The sequence below is a fragment of the Daucus carota genome, chromosome 4 (assembly GCF_001625215.2).
Source record: "Daucus carota subsp. sativus chromosome 4, DH1 v3.0, whole genome shotgun sequence".
Lineage (NCBI taxonomy): Eukaryota > Viridiplantae > Streptophyta > Magnoliopsida > Apiales > Apiaceae > Daucus > Daucus carota.
Window position 1 is genome coordinate 47349529 of NC_030384.2, and position 20658 is coordinate 47370186.

The 20658-nt window shown below is 35.5% G+C and overlaps 4 protein-coding genes across 5 annotated transcripts; 2 read left to right on the top strand and 2 right to left on the bottom strand.

The window, feature by feature from the left end:
* Positions 1–451: 451 nt before the first annotated feature.
* LOC108215906 (65-kDa microtubule-associated protein 1) lies at positions 452–4860 on the bottom strand. 2 transcript variants are annotated; one of them, XM_017388527.2, is made up of 10 exons: positions 4720–4860; positions 3983–4070; positions 3689–3892; positions 3271–3519; positions 2967–3182; positions 2229–2384; positions 1830–2141; positions 1387–1474; positions 1114–1262; positions 452–997 (listed from the first exon to the last, which is right to left on the bottom strand). In XM_017388527.2, exons 2-10 carry the CDS (start codon positions 4052–4054, stop codon positions 707–709), a joined length of 1737 nt encoding a protein of 578 aa, XP_017244016.1. In that variant the 5' UTR covers positions 4055–4070; positions 4720–4860; the 3' UTR covers positions 452–706. The 2 variants fall into 2 exon arrangements, with proteins under 2 accessions (XP_017244016.1, XP_063948570.1); XM_064092500.1 differs by having other exon boundaries at positions 3983–4063; positions 4720–4853.
* Positions 4861–6813: 1953 nt separating this feature from the next.
* Positions 6814–9218, top strand: LOC108217481 (ammonium transporter 2 member 4). The gene is made up of 3 exons (XM_017390310.2): positions 6814–7637; positions 8035–8320; positions 8553–9218. The coding sequence occupies exons 1-3, from the start codon at positions 7047–7049 to the stop codon at positions 9113–9115; spliced, it is 1440 nt and encodes a 479-aa protein (XP_017245799.1). The 5' UTR covers positions 6814–7046; the 3' UTR covers positions 9116–9218.
* A 498-nt stretch (positions 9219–9716) lies between these two features.
* LOC108216762 (uncharacterized) lies at positions 9717–12448 on the top strand. The gene is made up of 3 exons (XM_017389600.2): positions 9717–10083; positions 11321–11479; positions 12157–12448. The coding sequence occupies exons 1-3, from the start codon at positions 9820–9822 to the stop codon at positions 12202–12204; spliced, it is 471 nt and encodes a 156-aa protein (XP_017245089.1). The 5' UTR covers positions 9717–9819; the 3' UTR covers positions 12205–12448.
* Positions 12449–17632: 5184 nt separating this feature from the next.
* On the bottom strand, positions 17633–20480 carry LOC108219482 (aspartate carbamoyltransferase, chloroplastic). Its single transcript, XM_017392956.2, has 6 exons — positions 20335–20480; positions 19482–20013; positions 19158–19297; positions 18505–18678; positions 18086–18322; positions 17633–18007 (listed from the first exon to the last, which is right to left on the bottom strand). The coding sequence occupies exons 2-6, from the start codon at positions 19987–19989 to the stop codon at positions 17900–17902; spliced, it is 1167 nt and encodes a 388-aa protein (XP_017248445.1). The 5' UTR covers positions 19990–20013; positions 20335–20480; the 3' UTR covers positions 17633–17899.
* Between the last annotated feature and the right edge of the window lie 178 nt (positions 20481–20658).

Here is a 20658-nt window from a genome sequence, read left to right on the forward strand (position 1 = left end):
AGTAAAAACTTAAAAAATTGCTCGATGATCTGCTGGTCCTGGTATTAGACATCAACAGGTCCATACTTGACTGTAAACCTGATTTTCTTTCTTTAACAAGATACTACCTGTTCATGACATTGAAAGTTTCATGAGCAAGAACAGCTCTCTGACCTATCAACGTTACTTTTTTTCTTCATAGAGTGTGACCATGTATGTCTGTGATGACAGATGGTCCAGAACATACGAATGATAGTTGCATACGTCTAGCGGGAAAAATGTGCTGGACCCCTTGTATACATTAAAAACTTAGAGTTAAGCTGTCCAATATTTTTTTTCCGTTGAACGTATGCTATTAATATACGATGTCAAAGACCTGGACCCATCTATGATAATTTCCGGCTCTATATCTTTATAGAATTTCAACTCTTTTATTGAGGACTGATCTAAATAGGAAGTCTGATAAAGGAAATTTAGTATCAAACCGACATGTATTGCATTGACATAAACTGCAAATGCTAAGTATATAGATATCCAGGTGCTGGTCTGACTACAGAAATGAGAATAAAATCTCTCCCATATATTAAAGTAAACCCGGTCTCTTTACTCCCAATCACTACCTGTTTAACTATGTATCCCAAGGAGTCCCTCCACTACAGCAACTAAACTAGCCATAACAATTGGTTATCGCAGGACTATAAACCTATTTATCTCACATGCTGAACTATTAAGGAGTACTTGGAAGGGGCTCGGTGCCAGAAATGCAGGAGGTAGCATCCTCTTTCAATAGAGAAACATAATTCACAGGAGCAACCGGCCTCATGTCCCTCTTCCTGTCTTTATTAATGGACCTTGACAGGTTTTGCTGGGCGCTTGACAATCTTCTGCTAGGTGTTGCATTCCCATTTGCACGTAGGGCCATCACCTTCTTTGTGCTGAGTGGCCGTGCTGGGCTAGGCTTTGAACCAAAAATTGCCTCCTGTTCTGTGTTCATCTGTTCATGGAACTTCTTCTGATCCTGTACAACACCAATCAGAAAATTTTGAGCACCACTGATAAAGCTGAAGCTTTTGAAAACACAGGAATTTGTCAGAATTTTTTCCTTTTAATTACAATGAAAGAGCTAAGACTGACCCTCATCCTTCTTTTCTCTTCTTCTCTGTCATGCCTGAGCATTGCATACTCATCGAGCATTTCAAGTAGAGGAACTCCATCATAAGTGAATGTTAACCCCTGTTCTTCTTCCCAAGCATGTGTCTTGGCAACCAATGTTTCGACAAGAGCTGCAGTCACAAAAAACAAACCATAATATAAAGCACCAGTTCCCCCATTATGAAACAGCATAGGTAATTCCTAAAAAGGATCCTGAGTATAAATATCTGAAATCAGGTTCAAACTATCCAGTACCTGGGATTTTGTTAACCAAGATCCGAGCTTTTTCAGCACGCTTGAGATTTAAGTGTGCACCTCTGCTCGCGTTATACCTGTTGTCATCCTATCAAAGCAAAGACAGATGATAAGTGATATTAAAGCTATGATTGTCTTCTTTAAGTTATGCTGGAGTTGGAAACTTGATTACATAAGCCAGACAGGTTGGAGTTGATGCCATGTAACAATTAAAAAGACAGCATAAATGTAACAACCCACATCCATTCTTTACATTTTCTGTTTTTTTTTAATAATGATTGTCACTAATGCACTATCTTAAATACCTGATCGCTGAAATGGCCTTGCAGACCCAGTATTAAATATTTGTGATCCTAAGCCATTTCAGAAATTACCGACTGCATATGATCATATAACACTAGCAATACTGTAAATGCTGCAGATGGAGTCAACAAAAAATATACCATCATATAGTCTTCAAGCCAACTCTCTTCTTCACAAGCTGACATCCATTTTTCCACTTTATCCAGTATGTCTTTTCTGCTGGAAGCCACCTCTTTTGCTTTTACAATCTGATTGTCCATGTCAGCTAGTAACTGGGAAGGCTCAACATTCCCAGAATCAATTAAGGCCAAAATTTTCCCACGAGCAGCCTCAGTATCAACCTCTACATGAGCACGAGCATATATTTCTTCAAGTTCAGCTTGCTTTTTGAAAGAAATTTCCTTCATCCTGCTAGCTTTTAGTTGATCGAGTCTTTGAACTTCCACTTCGGCCTGACAGGTTAAAATATACAATCTTCAACTGTCCTATTATACTGAAAGCTTGAGCCCTAATTCTACAAGGTTGGGAGCCTGAAATACCTGCTCAATCAGATCCAGAGCAAGAGCTCCCGGATTGGTGACCTCATTAACTGAAGCTGATATGTTGCATGTAACATGATTAAACAAGCTTTGCTCTTCAGCTGAGGTATCCATCAGATTCCAAAGATCAGTTAGCTGTGTTGCCAATCGTTGAAGCTGTAGAAGAAAGATATATCAGATGACTACACAGCTGAAATCTGTATAATCGACTAGGTTCAGTTGATATAGGAGTAAAGCTTGTTTGCAAGGAGAATTTTCCTTTAAGCATTATTGCTTTTTTCCGGACTTGATTTGATATTATAATCAACCCCCCCCCCCCCCCCCCCCCCCCCGAAAAAAAAAAAAGTGCCCATCCCTTTAATATAAAAAAATCCTTTAAAGGACAATAATCATATACTGTATAACTCAGCATACTCAATTACCAGATCATAACATATTGGACTCATTGTTAGTTGGACAAGGATTGTATACATGATTAGAAGGCCTTGATAACATTATATATCTGTTGCTCGATAACAAAGGGAAAAAATATGCTCCGAATCTCGCCAAGGTCTTGCTATTTTCTGAAGTTTAGCACCATCTCCAAATGGAGCAAAAAAGGTATCGTTCTAGACTCAACAATAAATTGAACAATCTGTTAAAAGAAAATAATTCTAAAAAGACAATTGAACCTCAGTGACAATTCATCATGCAAAAAAAGTGCAGTTGATGAAAAAAATCAAGCATGAATGTGGCTACCTTATGCAGCCTTTTTTGCTTATCTTCTTGCAGGGATAACACGGTCTTAGATAACCGAGATAAGGTGTCATTGCTTATGCTTTTAGATTGCACACCACCAGAGTCTTTAAGGCTTGGATGAACTTCAGTCACAGTACCGTAGAAGTCCATCCCAAGGACAGCACAAAGATCATGCACAGTGCTAACAAATTCAAGGACCTTATTGAGTCTCTCACTCTGCCAAACAACATGAACATAGAACAGTAATTATCCTATTTGATTTAAAAGCTGGTGTAGCATATAAATGTCATCTATGATGACTTACCTTTTCTGTTTGCAGTTCTAAAAGCTGGGCACGGAACTCATCTAATTTTTTTAGAGATAGATCAGACTCATCAACTGCAGGGGTCCCAACATGCTCGGTAGTCCCAGCAATTTCATCACATATCTTCTGTATCTGAGACTGGACATCTGCGAACTCTTTAATTCTCTTATCTTTTTGTTTCCAGAGTTGTTCTAGTGCAGGTGCTATTGCTGAAAGTTGTTCCTTGATTGTCCCTGAGGTCTTGTCAGACTGCAAATTAAACAAAAGAACATTTCTGATTATTAGTTGCTAAAACCATATCACATCAAGGGGTCTGTTTTCTAAACTGTTTTATGTTGTTTTGGAAGCTATTTCCAGTTCTTGTAGACATAAAGGTAAAGAAGAACAATTTCCATCAGGCAAGTACATGTCGACTCACAATTCCAACAAAAGTCTTCTCTCCAAGTGCTGCCAGGAGACTTGTTAGCTCAACTCTGGCATTTGCCAGTGCCTGGAGTAGCTTCGCCCTTGACTTTGCAGCCAAGTCGACCTTTCTTTTGTATACATCCAAGCACTCTTGTTCTAACTGAAGAAGCATCTTGTCCCTTTCCTTATCACTTTCACCAACCTCATCCCAGATACGCTGCATTGAGAAACAATTTAAGTAATATTACTATTTTACAAAGCTACAAATCGTACAGGGAACAATTACTGAGTCTGGAACATGTATTACCTGCAACTGCTGCAGCAAAGAATTACAAGTTGTTTCTCCAACAAGAATATTTGGAGCTTCCACTGCCGCCATTACTTGTGACTACAAACTAACCATTAGTTATATTTTAAGAACCCCTTTTATGTCGATCACAATAAGTAACCAAAAAAATAAAAACGAAAAATTCAGGTTCATATACTTTACTTTAATATACAGCAAACCAATCATTGTTAAAGTCCGCGCTAAATTCATTATATCATGTTTTTCAAAATCTAATTCTGGGGCAGTCTGTCTAATATAACTGAATTTTAACTGCGATAACCACCACAATTGCACTAGAAATAATATGCACCATATAAATTCTCACACACACACACATACATAACAAAAATTCCGCACAAATAAACAGTGAAATTCACACAAAAGGGGTACAATTAAATTTCAAGAAAAGCAACTTGCAGCACATCAAATTTCAAGAAACAAGATTTTTTACAAAAAATTAAACACATTAAAACACCTATATATCTTGTCTTCCAAAAAGATTCAAACCCTGAACAAGAAAACAAGATGTTTTAAGAAAAGAAGATGTTGGCAATTAAAAAAATCAAGAAAGTGGGAATTTCAAATAAAAGACACACGAATTTGTAAAACCCCAAAAGGGTTTATGTATAATAAACATAAACCCAGAATCAAGAGTTCTAGCAATTTTGTTTGGGAGAGAAAACAAGAAAGAAGGGTGAGAGAGAGAGAGAACTTACAGAAAAATGGTGGACTGATTTGGGGCTAGTTAGTCTGAGACAGATCTGAGCGTTACGGTCTGAAAGTGAGAGAATTATAAGAGTGTGGGTTTCTGTGTGTGTCGGTTTTGAACATAAACAGAGAGAGTATAATTGTCCTTGAGATTTTGAATTTTGGATGTGAACACTTAACGCCCGCGATTGAGACAAATTTTACCGTTTCACACACGTGGCATTAAGTAGTAATTACCTAGCAAAGGATATTTTAACTTTTTACTAGGAAATAGAAAATATACCGAAAGAAATTTTTAAAATTTTCTCTAAAAACGTTTTTCTCTAGTTTTGAAAAAAATTATAAATGATCCTCAGGTACTTCTTTTTCTAAAACAGTGATAGACAAAGTCAAAAAATTGTAACCGCGGTCTTAAGAAATTGATCCAATATTCTGAGTTAAATAATAAAAAATAGCGTTACATATTTTTAATTTTTTCAAATAACACGTATATAAATGATTATTTTAATTAAGTGATTTATGTTGAGTTACATTTTTATTATTAGTAATATAAGCGCAACAAATCATGTAGTATTATAAACTAAAATTTGAAAAGAAGATTGAAAATTTATTTTAAACTGCCCAACATTTCCAATAACAAATTGTAACCAGCAAAACATGGTTTCAGTCTTTCAGAAACAGAGCTACCGAAACATGAATATCCTTTTTTGTTAAGAATATATACAGTTCCGTTCCGTTTAAAAAATATATGCAATTTGTATAATTATTACTATTTTTTGCCATTTTGCTAATAATAATACTGCTGATATGAAAAGGGGTTCCGCAAGTCTGTGTAGTGTGTTGGGCCTTATATAAACTGGTAATGCTCAGATAAATGGACTGGCTAAGACTGCTATTACACCGAATGCAAAACCATCACACGCGTCTTGTGTAGCCCAAAACTTTCGGTCCATCAAAGTTATAAGATATCCACTTTTTAATATGAACCGGACTCAATCCATGCATGTCCTCTCAGGACCCTCCAGAGCCCGTCAAGCCCGTTTGACGGATTTTAAAATTATAATTTATAATTTAATATAATTTAATATAACAAATGGGAAATTTAAAATATCTGTTCGAAAATTTTTGATTTTTTGGTTTACTATGACTTATTGACTATTAAAAATATAATAATAAAGATGAAAAAAAAATAAAAATAAAAATGATTTTTGGACAATTTATGACTTATGAATAATTTTTATCAAAATAAATTTAAAAGTATCAAGACAAAAAAAAGTTAAAACTAATTTTTGGTTTTAAGTCAGTTTCTGAGTTATTTTTTGACTTTAAGCGGACTTCTTACATATCACAAAAATAAATATTTTTCAACTTAATTGAATAATCGGGAATTTAATTAATTTGGTGATATTACGGAATAGTGGCATCAAGATTTGACTTTTTTCCCCGGTTAATTTTAACTATGTGAAGTTACTATCTTAAGAAATGGGCTAACGAAAATGTACTACTTCCTCTATTTTTTTATATAACGCTTTGACTTTTGGCACATATTTTTAAGTGTTTTGACCGAGTAGTTAAAAATATTATTTTTTGAATTTTCTTTTTCTGAAAAAAAATATTGATTATATATATTCAGGAAAAAAAAATTCAAAAACTAATATTTTTAACTATCCGGTCAAAGCACTGTGTGCCAAAAGTCAAAGCGTCATATAAAAAAAAATGGGGAGTAAATTTATGCACCATCATAATTTTACAATAGCCTACCTGCATGAATCAAGACTCCAGAATTACTAAAACGTACTTGCATAAGTGTTGTCTTCTGGACAGAGACATGCACTTGTAAAAACAAGGCGATGCTTCCAAGTCTTGATTATACAGATTAAAAATACACTCAGTACTGTTCAAGAGGCTGATACCAGGTCAAGAGTTAGTTAACTGCAGGTGTTAAACTAACAAGAAGGGGATCTAATTTGCTAATTATATCATTTTCAAAGAAATTATGGACTAGAGAACAACATAAGCTGACAATCTGCCTCCATACAGTTATACTACAATTAAATTTATATGCCGGCTAAGGAACTTATATATCGATATCGATCCCTAGACAAATATACAGTATTAAACCACCATGCACTAGATTCTGGAAATTTGCCATTTGCTATCTTCATGTAAATTTCCCACATTTTATTTTGATCAGAAGTGATACTCTTTAGTCTTTGCCTATAGAGTGAATTTGTGCAAGAGGAAACATCTTTCGATACCTCTTTCTGTTTCCTCATTAAGGTTTTTGCCAAATATCTATAGGCTGATAGCCTAAATACAAATTTGTAATACAATTATGGAGTTCCCTTCGAATCTGGCAGCAGATGAAGCAAGTCCAGAATGGATGAACAAGGGCGACAACGCTTGGCAGCTCACTGCAGCTACACTAGTTGGTCTGCAGACTGTCCCTGGGCTGATGATCCTCTACGGAGGCATGGTCAAAAAGAAATGGGCTATAAACTCTGCTTTCATGGCCTTATACGCCTTTGCAGCCGTGATGATTTGTTGGGTCGGATGGGGTTTTCAGATGGCATTTGGCCAAAATCTTGTGGAGTTTCTGGGAAAACCAGACCATGTTACTTTAGACCAAAAGTTTTTACTAGACCAAGCGTTTTTGGGGTACTTTCCTAATGCTACAATGGTCTTGTTTCAGTTCATGTTTGCTGCAATAACTTTGGTTTTGATAGCTGGTGCACTCTTAGGGAGAATGAATTTTGTAGCATGGATGTTGTTTGTGCCTTTATGGCTTACTTTTTCGTATACTATTGGAGCTTATAGTATATGGTGTCCTGATGGATGGTTGGCGAAACTCGGGGTCATTGATTTTGCTGGCGGTTATGTCATTCATCTATCTGCTGGTGTCGCTGGATTCACTGCCGCTTGTTGGGTAACCATTCAAACCAGAACTCTTCAGTAATTTAGATATAATAAGACATGAATTACAGTTACAATGTTCAAATGCAAGCTCACACACGGCAGATCTACCTTAGAGAGTACTCCCTCCGTCTCAAAATAATAGTCTTGTTTGACTTTTGATCAGTCAAATTGCCTAATGTTGACCGTAAATAAAAAATTTATTCTTTCATAATTTTTAGAAAGTGAAAAATACATTTCTAAGTAGATCAAATATACCTTATAATGTTATTATTTGTTAAAATTTTCTTATACTAGTCAAAATTTGGTCAATTTGATTCGAAGTTGTGTGTCTGTTTGTTTATTGCAGTATGAATTTTCTTGTAAATCTTATCGACAAGATATTTATCTACTTATTATGTGAATAATAGGTCGGACCTAGGAGTAGAAGGGACAGAGAGAGGTTCCCTCCGAACAATGTACTGATGATGCTGGCAGGCGCAGGCCTGCTATGGATGGGGTGGACAGGGTTCAACGGTGGTGCTCCCTACGTGGCAAGTACAGACTCCGCACTAGCTGCCCTCAATACCCATGTATGCACAGCAACCAGCCTCATCACCTGGCTTATTCTTGACTTCTCCGTCTTTGGCAAGCCTTCTATCATCGGGGCTTTGCAGGGCATGATCACTGGTCTGGTCTGCATCACTCCGGCTGCTGGTACGTGCACGTTCTATTCTTTTTATTTTTCTTATTACATTTTTAATAACCCATAAATCATTAATAACTCAAAATTACACAAACAAACATTTGAAACTCCCAGCTTATCACATTAAGTTACGTCAAGTCATAAGTCACAATTTTAAACTCAGCCAAACATGCTCTCAGTAAATTTCTGCGATACTGTTAACATTCTAGTGCCAAATGTTTGATTTTGTAATAAACCTGGCAGGAGTTGTACAATGCTGGGCTGCAATTATAATGGGACTAATTTCAGGAAGTGTTCCTTGGTACACAATGATGATACTCCACCACAAAATACCCCTACTAAATCAAGTCGACGACACCTTTGCAGTCCTCCACACGCATGCCATAGCCGGGGCTCTAGGAGGCATCCTCACCGGCTTCTTTGCTGTGCCTAAACTCAGCCGCCTCTTCTTCCTAGTACCTGACTGGGAAAAATACATTGGCCTCGCGTATGGCCTCCAGACAGGCCGCAGAGCAGCAGGCTTCAAACAAATGGGGGTTCAGCTTTTAGGAATAGCATTCATAGTGTGCCTCAACATAGTGACAACAAGTGTGATCTGTTTGTTCATTAAGCTCATTGTTCCGCTTAGAATGAGTGAAGAGGAACTCGAAATCGGAGATGAAGCAGTGCATGGGGAGATAGCTTATGCATTGTGGGATGATGGAGAGAAGTATCAGATGTCAAAGAACAATTCAGTTTATGATGTTGATGAGTTTCCATCAAGCATGTCAAAGAATGCTAGTTATGAGCTTTCACAAATGGTATGACAATGTAATTTCAAATTTGATTTTCAAGTCTGAACTGGTGTAAAAAGTTTACCGAGTTTTATGGTGATAATATGTTAGCTACACAGAAATTTGGTAGAGCAAATCACTTCCAAATGTTAAAGTCCAATCATTGATGAATAATTTAGAATGCAATTTCAGAAACTCTGAGATAAATAGATAGTTTTGTTAGTTTTATTTTCCATTTTGTAAAATTTGAAGTAGTCTCATACAACATTTCTCCATTTTATAAGACAAATAGAATTTGCCGGAGGCAGATGAAAACTTTTAATTTTATATAATTATTAAATATTATCATTTATAATAATAATTCTTGAGATATTTGGGGATAAATTCTACTTGTAAAGGTAATTCTTAATAACTTTTATCTATCAGAACGTTCTAAAACTTCGAAAAATTCCGGATTAATTCATAAAAATTATTTCATCAGTTTATTTATTAAACTCTGACTTAAATTTTAATTTTTTGATTTATCAAAAAGATCCCAATAAATCCAGAATCACGTTAAACAATTAATTCAGATTTCCAATTTATTAAAATTTCTGCCAATTTATAATCATACACACACAAGGCAAAGGAAAGCAACCTTAATATCACTTTATTCACATAGTACCAGGTACTTCCCCAGTTCCATTACACAATCATTCAGACAAGAACTAAGCCAAACCCTCGAAACTCAACAACAAATGGAAGGAGTGAGTTCACGACTCGGCCGCGCTTCATCCCGCTACGGCGGCTCCGCTCCTGTCTTCACCGGCCCTGTCAGAAAGTGGAAGAAGCAGTGGGTCCATGTCTCCTCCCCTGTTTCTCACTCCAGGTCCCACCATCACCACCACAACAACAACGCTCCTTCTTTGCTCCTCTGCAGGTGGACCCCAGTTTCTGCAACTACTGATAAGCCTGTCAAGCCTGAGCAGGAGCTTCCTCGCCGAAAATTTCGCTACGCTCCGGTGAGCTTTACTTTGCCCCCCTTTTTATATTTTAGCAAATGGGTTTTGTTTTCTTTAGGGTTTTATTAGTTTATTCATTATTGTGGTTAATTTAAGAAAAAAATTAATTGATAAATTGGTGATATTGTTGCTTGGGAGTTGGGTACATGTTCTTTAGCTTAAAAGTTACATCCCATCCCTCTTGTTTCTTTAAGGGTCTCAAGATAAACAACCTAAGGCGCAGAGGGAGTATATATCTTACCGAAAAGATGGAGTTTGTATGAGAAATGTTTTAGCAGGTTAGGAGGGGAGATTTGGTGCATGTATTTTAAGCATAGCCCTTCTTGCTTGCATGTTGTGTGGTGAACTGGTTGTAGTGATTAATTTTATCATAGTTTAAAAAGTATAAGCTTAGGTTTGGTAGCATTTGATGTGGGTCATGGATCATGAATTTATGGGGCATTTGCAACACTAGATTATAGAGTTACTTATGTATACGAAATAGACCTGGATTTTCCATTCTCTTTTTTGTTATGTTCAAGATTGTGTGTCTGTGGTTGTGATTGTGTGAAGATTGTTTAAATGGGAAACATGAGGTTATTATAGAAGTAACTTTGATGTGTTTCCTTGTATGGGTTACCTAGCACGACTTCTGTGTGCTGCCAGATAGGGGTTTTGAGAACTTAACATGTAGTCATTGTTGTCACGGCGCTCAACTAGTTGCGACTAGTCGATGACTAGTCGAGTTGCGAATTGTCGACTAGTCGGTCGACTTGGTCGACGAGTACAAAATTCAATCAAAAATTAAAATGAAAAAAAAATCTACGAACCTGCTCAAAATCAGCAATAATCAACATGTTAATCTAAGTGTATAGATCTTTGTGTGTGTATGTGTTTATGTATGCATAAGTTGATTAAAACTCAATATAATATGTTTATAAATTTGTTTATATATTGATACAGTCAGTGTGTTAATGTCTGTACATGAAAGGGGGAAAAAGATATGTTTGTAATTAATATATCTATTTTGTGATTGATATACATATGAGAATTGGAGTGTTAGAATTTTGTTATAGGAAGCCACGTATGTAAGATATATATTAATATATATCATTTAATTAATTATTGTTGACTTTTCGACTAGTCGTAACTAGTCGATAAGCTGGACTCGCCTCAACTTATCCACGTGACAACCATGCATATAGTGTGTTAGTCTTATTTCGAGTGAGTTGTGTGTACTTAAATTTTTTATCTGCAGATTGTCGGCGTAGATGATTTGAAGAAGGAGGTTGACAAAAGAGGAAAAGATGAATCTGTAACAAGCAAGAACTCCCAATCTTCACCAAGAGAAACTGCCAGGAAAGGTGGTATCTTTAGAAAGCAGGATATTGACAGTCTCTTCATGGAAGTGAGCCAGGTGACACTACAGGCATCTGTTTAAATTCCTATATTATATTTTCGATTTCACTTACTATATATAAAGATCGCATATCAAAATCACTTTGGTTGATGTCACTTTAGATTGTATATCTTCTTGTTCCCCCAAAAAGGTTAAAGCATCCTTCCTTATTTTTGTTTCCTCATTTTGGTTGTATATGGTTCACTTTTTTCCAGGATGGGTTTTTATTTTATTTGTTCTTTGGGTTGGAGGGTAAGCAATATGAAATGTACATTCAAATTTCAGGAATTAGGCTTTATCGGTTAAACTGTAAATTTGATGAGAAGCTACTTCCTTCTCCATTTTCTTTTTGCTATATAGTGAGAACCCTTTAAGAATAAAGGGCAGTGTCTCAGTTATATATCAATCAACTTCTTGCAGCATGACACAAGTAACTTAAAAAGATATTTGGATAGAAGTCAAGAAGTCAATCCTGTTTCTTATGTAAAATAAAGGTTATATTATACTATTGTTCTTGGTTTCTTTCAGTTTTTGTAAATCATTACTAGTAAATTTCCTCTGCGGTTTGGATTTTGACTTGGTACATAGCAGTCTTCTTCAAAATTCGCGAAACCGCATGTAGAAATGATAATTTTATAATCTTTCTGTCAAAAGAAAAAATCCTTGCATTGTATGTGATGAAGTTCTTCATACAGGCATCAAGGAATGACCAAGACGACAATTCAGATGGTGAAGACCAGTAGATGGAGAGGTGGAATAGTTCGTCCAGAAGTGTTTTGGGTGCTGTAGACTGTAGTGATATCAGTGGGCTAATTTAGGTAGAAGAATGTGAAGCAGGCAAATTTCTCCTTTAATATTTCCTAGAACCCAATGTTTATATCTGAATTTAGAAGCTAATGCTGAATAGATCTGCCATTCTGTAATTACTAATTTCGTAGTGTTTGTTGGTTGTTGGTTAATTTGCCTATTTTAATGCTTCTTAGCTCAGTTGTTTCTCATTAATCACCTTGTACATTTTCCATGCATTTCTAGTATCTCAAGGCACGGAATGTTTGCACTTGACCAGTTGACATCTAAATGCGTGCTTGTGGCTTATTTTGCTAAAATGTTTATGTTGTGTTTGGTTGGGAGAATGAAATGACTAAAAATAGATGACAAAGATAGAGTTAATAGAGAAGTTTTGAAAAATCTCGAGTGAATGCAAAATTGCTCTAAAAAGATCTGAAAAGAAATTAAGGATAGGAGGGAATTGAGTATTACTTTTGTGATATCTAATATAGGATTATTGGTGTGGTAATTAGAGGTGTGATTTCTAGTATAGCATTATTGGTGTGATTTTAGTATATAGGATTACGGGTGTAGGGTAAGGAATGGAATGATATATAAAATTATGGGTGTGATTTTTAATACAGGGAGAATAATTTTATAAATCTATCTCATAGCATAATTCAAATTTCATATCATTTCTTCCAAAACCAAACTAAACAGTTTAATAACAGTACAGCTTGTCTACAAGTTTCTCCATAGTGCACAAAATTGAAGCATTGCATTAAAAGTGATAGGCGTGTTACAGAAAATGAACATCAAGCAATTGTCCAGTGAATAACTGAGCAGAAAAACAAGCCAAAAACCGATTGGTTTAATATAATTATACGATCTTGCTGATTCGGATTTTTAACAACTTCCGGATCAATTATACATACTAGTGACCAAGTGAAAACAAAAAAATTAAATTCGCAAAAGAATTTTCTTTTTGATAATTTGTATAGTTAAGCCAGGTGTCTGATGCAAATTACACATAAATCAGTAGGGATTCATATTCAAATCACCACTTTCATCAATACATTTTTTTTGTGATTTGCATCATAAATCAAATTTTATTACAGGGGACATTATCAATATATGAAAAATTCCAACACAATATACCAATATATCAACCCTTTTTCGATAGAAATAAACCATCCACTTTAATGGAGATATAAATTGGCCAAAAAAAAAAAAAAACTGACTAACATACTTTGATGTTAGTCTCTTGTTATGCAAAGTGGATGTATACCAGCAAGGTCCAACAGAAACCCATGGCTGCTCCAAACAGGTTGATCTGAGTTTCAGAATAGTGATGCAAAGGACTAGGTATATAGAATAAAAGGAAATAAGTACCAACAAAGTTTTGCGTACATGATAAAACCTTCTGTGCAAATATAATCAGGTCCAGATATATGCACTTTGGTAAGCAAGACACTGAAACTGACAGAATGTCTCAAATAAGACTTCTCCTAGATAACAATAAATTAAACAACTGCAGCTTTAGAGTGTTCAGTGTCACCCCTAAGAACATTACAGTCGTGCTTATTGGATAGTAATAAAATAAATGAAAACAATTGCAGAAGTTCGAGCCACCTGCATGGACCCAAGCTTTGCTCCTGAAACTCCCTATACTGACCTGCAAGTTCTACCTGCACAGATGACTATATAAATCTGTTAGTTCACCTTCTCCAAACATTAAGAAACAAGAATACAGTTATTGACCAAAGAGCTCTTGCTCTGGAGGCATCACCCTTGCCTCCTTTACCTGGAGGTTCAGGATTCATGCCTCGTGTGTGATGTTCTGAGTGACCTATTGAAGAGATATCATGTTTTTCGGTGAAACTGAACTATATGAATCAGCCACTCGTTCGATCTTTAGGATTGTTATGCTTTAAAGCTATTACATGAAATCACTATTTCAAGAGGGACGCTGCTGTGAAAATATTAATTGTTCACTAGAATACGTGCTTAAGAAAGCCAAAACATTGACATAATTTGTCAAACCTTTTGATTTTGCTGAAGAAATAATAAATTGACATAAAATTAGCAAGGCCAAATGCATCTATACAGCTTATATTGGGAATGAACTTTTACAAACTGTAGATTAGCAAGGCCAAATCCATCTTACGTATTATCTCTATAAGGTTCTCAATCAAATCATTATTCAAGAAAAAATAATAGCTAACATATCTTTAGACTTTTCCATCCCAAACTGTTGCATCTACACCTACACTTGATTCTCACCCTGCCGTGTTTTGCACTCGCACATACACAAATTATAGATCAATGTCACCAGAAGGAAACTATAACAACTTCACGAGAATAATCATTATATATATCCATCCGTAAACATCACAAAGAGAAGCATATAAGGAAACTGATTCTCCACAAAAAAATCAAATGTCTATCATCGGTCAACCCGCCACAAATTGAAATTTTATTCAACAACATTAATGTTCGTTTTACCAAGATGACAAATTTGTTACCCTACTTGTTCAGGACAAGGGGTAGCAAAATCCCGAAAACCGACACAAACCCGACTCGAAAAAAATACAAATTAGGGTTAGGATTTTTATATTTCGGGTCGGGTTTGGGTTTGGTAAATTTTAACCGAAAAACTCGGGTCGGTTCGAGTTGACCTAGTCTACCCGAACCCGACCCGAAATATTTTTATATATAATGTATTATGTATAATATATAAATTTATATTGGACAATACATTCATTTGTTAAATATTTATATATCATTTAATAAAATTATCCACTTCTAATCTAATTAAAAAATTATTTATATTTTTAATATATTTTAATGAAATATAATTTATATAATTGCATAATTGATTTTAATTAAAATTTGGGTCAATTTCGGGTTAATCGGATACTAAATACATCGGGTTCGGGTTGAAATTTTCGACCCGTTTCGGGTTCGGGTCAAGTGCGGGCTGACCAAAAAACTGGATCGGGTAAGACAACCCAACCCATTACCCGAAATTACCACCCCTGTTCGGCACCATGTTCAAACGACTCGGGCTTTACAATACTAATAACAAACTTGGTCAAAAACCATAATCCCATTACTTCTATTTTTTTGCCCAGCAAATACATGTCACATAACTTTATCAGTTTCAGGAATTTATTTATGTGAGATAAGTGGCAAGAAAAGGAGAAATAAGTAGCCTTTCAAACAGCAAATTAGGTCAAAACTGAAGCCTATATGGACCTAATTCCTAAATTTAACAAATATAATAAGCAGGATTAACAAATTTATCAAGAAAACTAAAGGAAAAGCATAGAATACATACAAATGATGCATTTTATTGAAAAAGTAAGAAGACGGTACCTATCGCCCCATGTAGACAATCCTGAACATGTGACTAAACCCCTCATTTTTATGATTGAGTAACGCAAGACTCGGGGAGTAATTATATACTTCTGAAGATCTTGTTCCCCATCCAATCACGCATCCAGTGTTCCTTGGACCACTCTCATTTCTGGGGTCTTGTAGAGATACCTTATTTTCCGCATTTTCCATTATAACATCCCCGTTCTTCATAAATCCTATGGGCAATCGGTTCAAGTCCTGAAATGTACATATTTTTAACCAATCCATACCAAGACCACAATTTCCGTTCTTCTTCAATAAGCTCCAACCTTCACCAAAAGTTAAAGCAAACGAATACAGGGATTCTTGAAACACTGCAAGAGACCATTCCGGACTCCCATGATCAAAACAAGAAACAGGCAAACTTGTAGCTTCGAAGGTCTCAGACTTCATATCGAATGATACTAAAAGTCAGTCCAATGTTTGTCATGATGCTTTGACCCAACCCAGTAGAAACAGGGGTTCACAAAGACAGCTGATAATGGACACTTATAAATGGGCATAAGCCGCATAACAGGAGTTTCAATTCTTGTCCACAAATTTGTTCTCAGTGAGTAGATCTCAACAATGCTAGAATCATCAAATAAAAAGTTCAAAATTCTGATAACTCTGTAGTCACAGACCTCTGGAAGGAAGGCTAACCCAATACCTTCGTAACGATATTTATTTTTACATGTAGCATGAGCACTTGGGAGAAGCTTATATTTTCCTATGCTAGGATTCCACAAGTACATATCAGAATCATAGCCATTAAGGTTTAACATCAAAAGAAGACCATTACAACAACCTGCTATTTTGAAAGACCATGCTGATCATGACATTGGAAAGTTTACTTTCAACTTTTCAAGAAAGGTTTCCTTGCACCGAAATGAGTAATATTCATCGATATAACGATCCCTTAAGAATCCAGTGGCAAGATACTCTTTCTCATCAGCCGATTTTTGACTCAGATGTGAACGGATGAAGCACGGATCACTAATTAAATTGTACCAAGATTTGCAAACACGTATGCACCCCATCAGAGATTTGACGGGGAGCCTTATGAGAATTTAACTCACAAGAGAGTCTGTGAGTTCATTTAGAATCGCCATGGCGATCCCTTAGATTATAGACCGAATCTATCAGACTATTGATGGTTATAAGATCTACACAAATTGTAGCAAATTTGGGTCTATCAAGGTTTGTTCTGGCAAAATATGGAGTAGTAGATCATAATCTGGACTATATGTGAAGATATTTAATCCATAACATTAAATTGAGATCTTGGATCGTCGCAGAAAAATGGACTATAGTTTGACAAATAGTGCATATAGTTTGACAAATAGGGAAATATACATCACTTATTAATTTAATGCATACACACCTAACTTGTAGCATTGTACATGTACACCAATAGAATTTTCGGTGCATAGAAATTTTATAAAGTGTGGATATACACATTCAAATACTACGACAATACTCGAGGGATAATATTTGTGGCGGGTCTTGAAACAATATCTCTTTATTTAGTGTTTAACTTTCTATAAAATTTTAACACCGTGTGTAAGACATTAAAATACCAATCTCATTCTACAAAAATCTAAATCAAACATACCATTGGTGGCATCAAAGTACCATGCCTTTTGGGGTGCACCCAGAAACAAATCCGTGGGGGTGGACTCAAAGCAAACAATATCAAGAGAGCATGCTTAGCAGTCAAAAAGGGGTATCAAGAAATGGTATCAGAGCAACATGTAACGTGGTATTAGAGCACCAAATTATAACATGGTATCAAAGCACCATGTTGTAACTGTCTATAACGATCTGAAGTTGAGCTTATGGAGGAGGCGAATGGGCTTCTTGTATGCAAGCCTCGATGGTTTTAAAAATTGAGACTATACTGAAGTCTTCCATGACAATTATTAAAACATTTGGTTTTAAAAATCGAGACTTGATTCTGTATACTTCAAAACTTTAAAAATAAAATATCTGGCCCACAAAGCGTTAACAGACTATACTTGAAATCACTTGCAAGCCACCAAAAATAAAAGTATTTTTTTCAAGCAATTAAACCTAGGCTACTTCTAGCTAGTAAGGAATCTCCTAACAAACAATAATGAGGACAAACATGTCTCACAAAACATTGAGAATGATGGTTGCAGAAAGTAACGCAAATGCCATTTCAAAAAATCTCATACACTGCAAATAACCAGAACTTGGGAAGTTTTAACGAGATAAATGTTAATGCAGATTGATGAGAAATCACCCCTCTCACCAACCAACAAGTAGAAGCTTTAGCAGAGCCATTCGAATATATAGACCATTTTTTGCCTGTCTGAAGTATGCGGCTCTTGGATCCTCGTCAACATCCACAGTTATCTACAAGCACGATAATATTGTGAATAATGAAAAGTTGATGAAACTTTTAAACTGAGGGTTATAGAATTAAAGACCAACCTCGTCAAGCCTGGGGAGAGGATGCATGATCACTGCATGCTTCTGCATCACACCCAAGACTGCCTTATCAACTATGTATTTGCCTCGAGCTTTTTCATAATCATTAGTTCTCTCTCCAAATCGTTCTCGCTGAATGCGAGTTTGATAAACTACATCACAGGTGGAAGCCACTTCCATAAGATCAGCACTTTCTTCCCATTCAACACCTTTTGAGGTGAGATACATTTTTATGTCATCCTGAAAAAAAAAAAACGGTAGTCAAACTAAAACATTATATTATTTTCCAAATATTTTATATCTCACTTTTATCTTGTATCAGTTTGATAAAATGCATGCTCATAAGTGGTTAGTTGAGCAAAAAAGAACTAGAGTTTGATAATTTGAACAAAAAGGAAGTGCCTCAGCATTTTTTTTCCTACCTTCATTTTCACCACCTCAGGAGAAACGAAGTAGATCTTTACATTTGGGTACTTGGAGAGCAGATATGCAAGTGAGCGAACTGTCCTCCCATTCGCAAGATCTCCAACTAATCCAACTTTAATACCTTCAAGTTTACCTAATTCCCTTTCAATCGTGTAAACATCTAGAAGAGCCTAATTCACATTCAACACATGTAATTAGTAAACGGAGAAAGTAGAAACATAAAGCTAACTATCTGACATACTATATGTTTCCAAATTTAGTACTCCTTCACATGACTTAGACCATTCTGACAATTTTCTTTTCTATTCTCTCCTTCATAACTTTATTACAATCTAAGCATTAACAAAACATTATTTGGCCTTCTCCCTAGATTTTAATGTGAAAACACATAAACATATACTTTTGAACGAAAAATCAAGTTCATACATATTCTTCATTAGACCGTCAAAAGACAGACCTCCTACAAGACTTATTAACTTTCAGACTATAACATATTCTTTATACAAAGATTACATCAACCTTTGAACCAGAACCTTTTACCTTCCAAAAAAATTGTGGAAAATATCACACTAAACTGAAAGCAAAACAGTTCAATAAATGTGATAGTAGAGGCACTATATATTTTAAAGGAAAGAGAAGATTTCTATACTTGAGTTGGGTGCTGTCCTGGACCATCCCCAGCATTAATAACAGGAATACTAGCTGTATTTGCAGCTCTTTTGGCAGCACCACTCTCAAAGTGCCTCATCACAATTATATCGGCATACCCTTCAACTGTCCTTATAGTATCTGCACAGTTTGAACCCATATTAGAATTAACAGATATATGGTCTGATGATATGTCTTGAATTCTAATCATCTCCAAAGCTCTACATGATATTTAAAAGTGTTGTTCTTATCTTAATTTTACAGTGTTAACTTGGATTGGCAAACTTAACATAACTGCAATAATATATAAAATACAAAAGGGTACCTTCTAGTGTCTCTCCTTTCGCTGCTGATGAATATTCCCGTGCATTTTCCGTGGTCAAAACTTCTCCGCCTAATCGTTTCATAGACGACTCAAACGAAAGCCTAGTCCTCGTTGAAGGCTCATAGAAAAGTGTGGCCATGAGATATCCCTTAAGAATCTGACTGCCTGGCGAGTTAATCTCAATCTTCTCCATCTCACGAGCAACATCAAATATCGCAGTAAGAGTATCCCTGTCAAACTGCTGAGCTTCAAGAATATCATTCAGCTGAAACTTATTCCCCGTGGAGAACGAAGGAGCCTTGTCAACACTCATTGCCCTGATTTGCATTCGACTCCTCGAGTACTTATTATCAGCAGACAAAAACATCGACTTAGACTCAACTGTCTGCCTCAAAAACTTCGACTGACTGCACAAAAACTCATTACGATAACCTCCTTTTGCTCCGCGAAAAGGCATAACCTTACTCATTGAAGATGCTGAATACGAATACGAAGCAGCAGTAGCCATGGATATTACAGAATTAACAAACACCTGAAATGAGTATCATCCATAGTTAATTAACAATATCATTTGCATTATAACAATTAAACAATTTATCACAATTTAAATCTGCATTATTAATCAAAAGAAATAATAATCAACAATTAACGTTTATAAGCAGCTGTGTAATTTTACACTTACTATCTATAACAACTGATTTACAAACAGCAATTTGTACGAAAGAGTTGTATTATTATAAGTAATTAAAAAGTTATAAGATTAAAATTTTATAATCATGTAAAAGCATTAGATACAATTAAGCATATATATTTGTGTGTGTGTGTATAAGTAGTGTAAGTATAGATTGGAGACCTGTGTCTCTTTCTTCTCGGACTGAGTCGAGTTGCCGCCGAATTGGTTGCTGAGTTGAGCGAGTGGCGTGAGGTTCTTCTGCAGGGTTTCTGAGTGCGCCTTTTCGTTATTTATAATTTAAAAACCGTATATAAAATTTGCCTTTTCTTATGTTTATTTTAAGGTGAATTTAAATCTCCTTTCAAAAAAAAAGAAGGTGAATTTAAATCAAAAAATAATATATAAATAGTATTCATCGGCCATCCGACGGTCCAGCGGTTAAAATGAGAAAGATAGTATTCGGGACCGTATATATAAAAAAGGAAAATGTGTATTTATTAAATT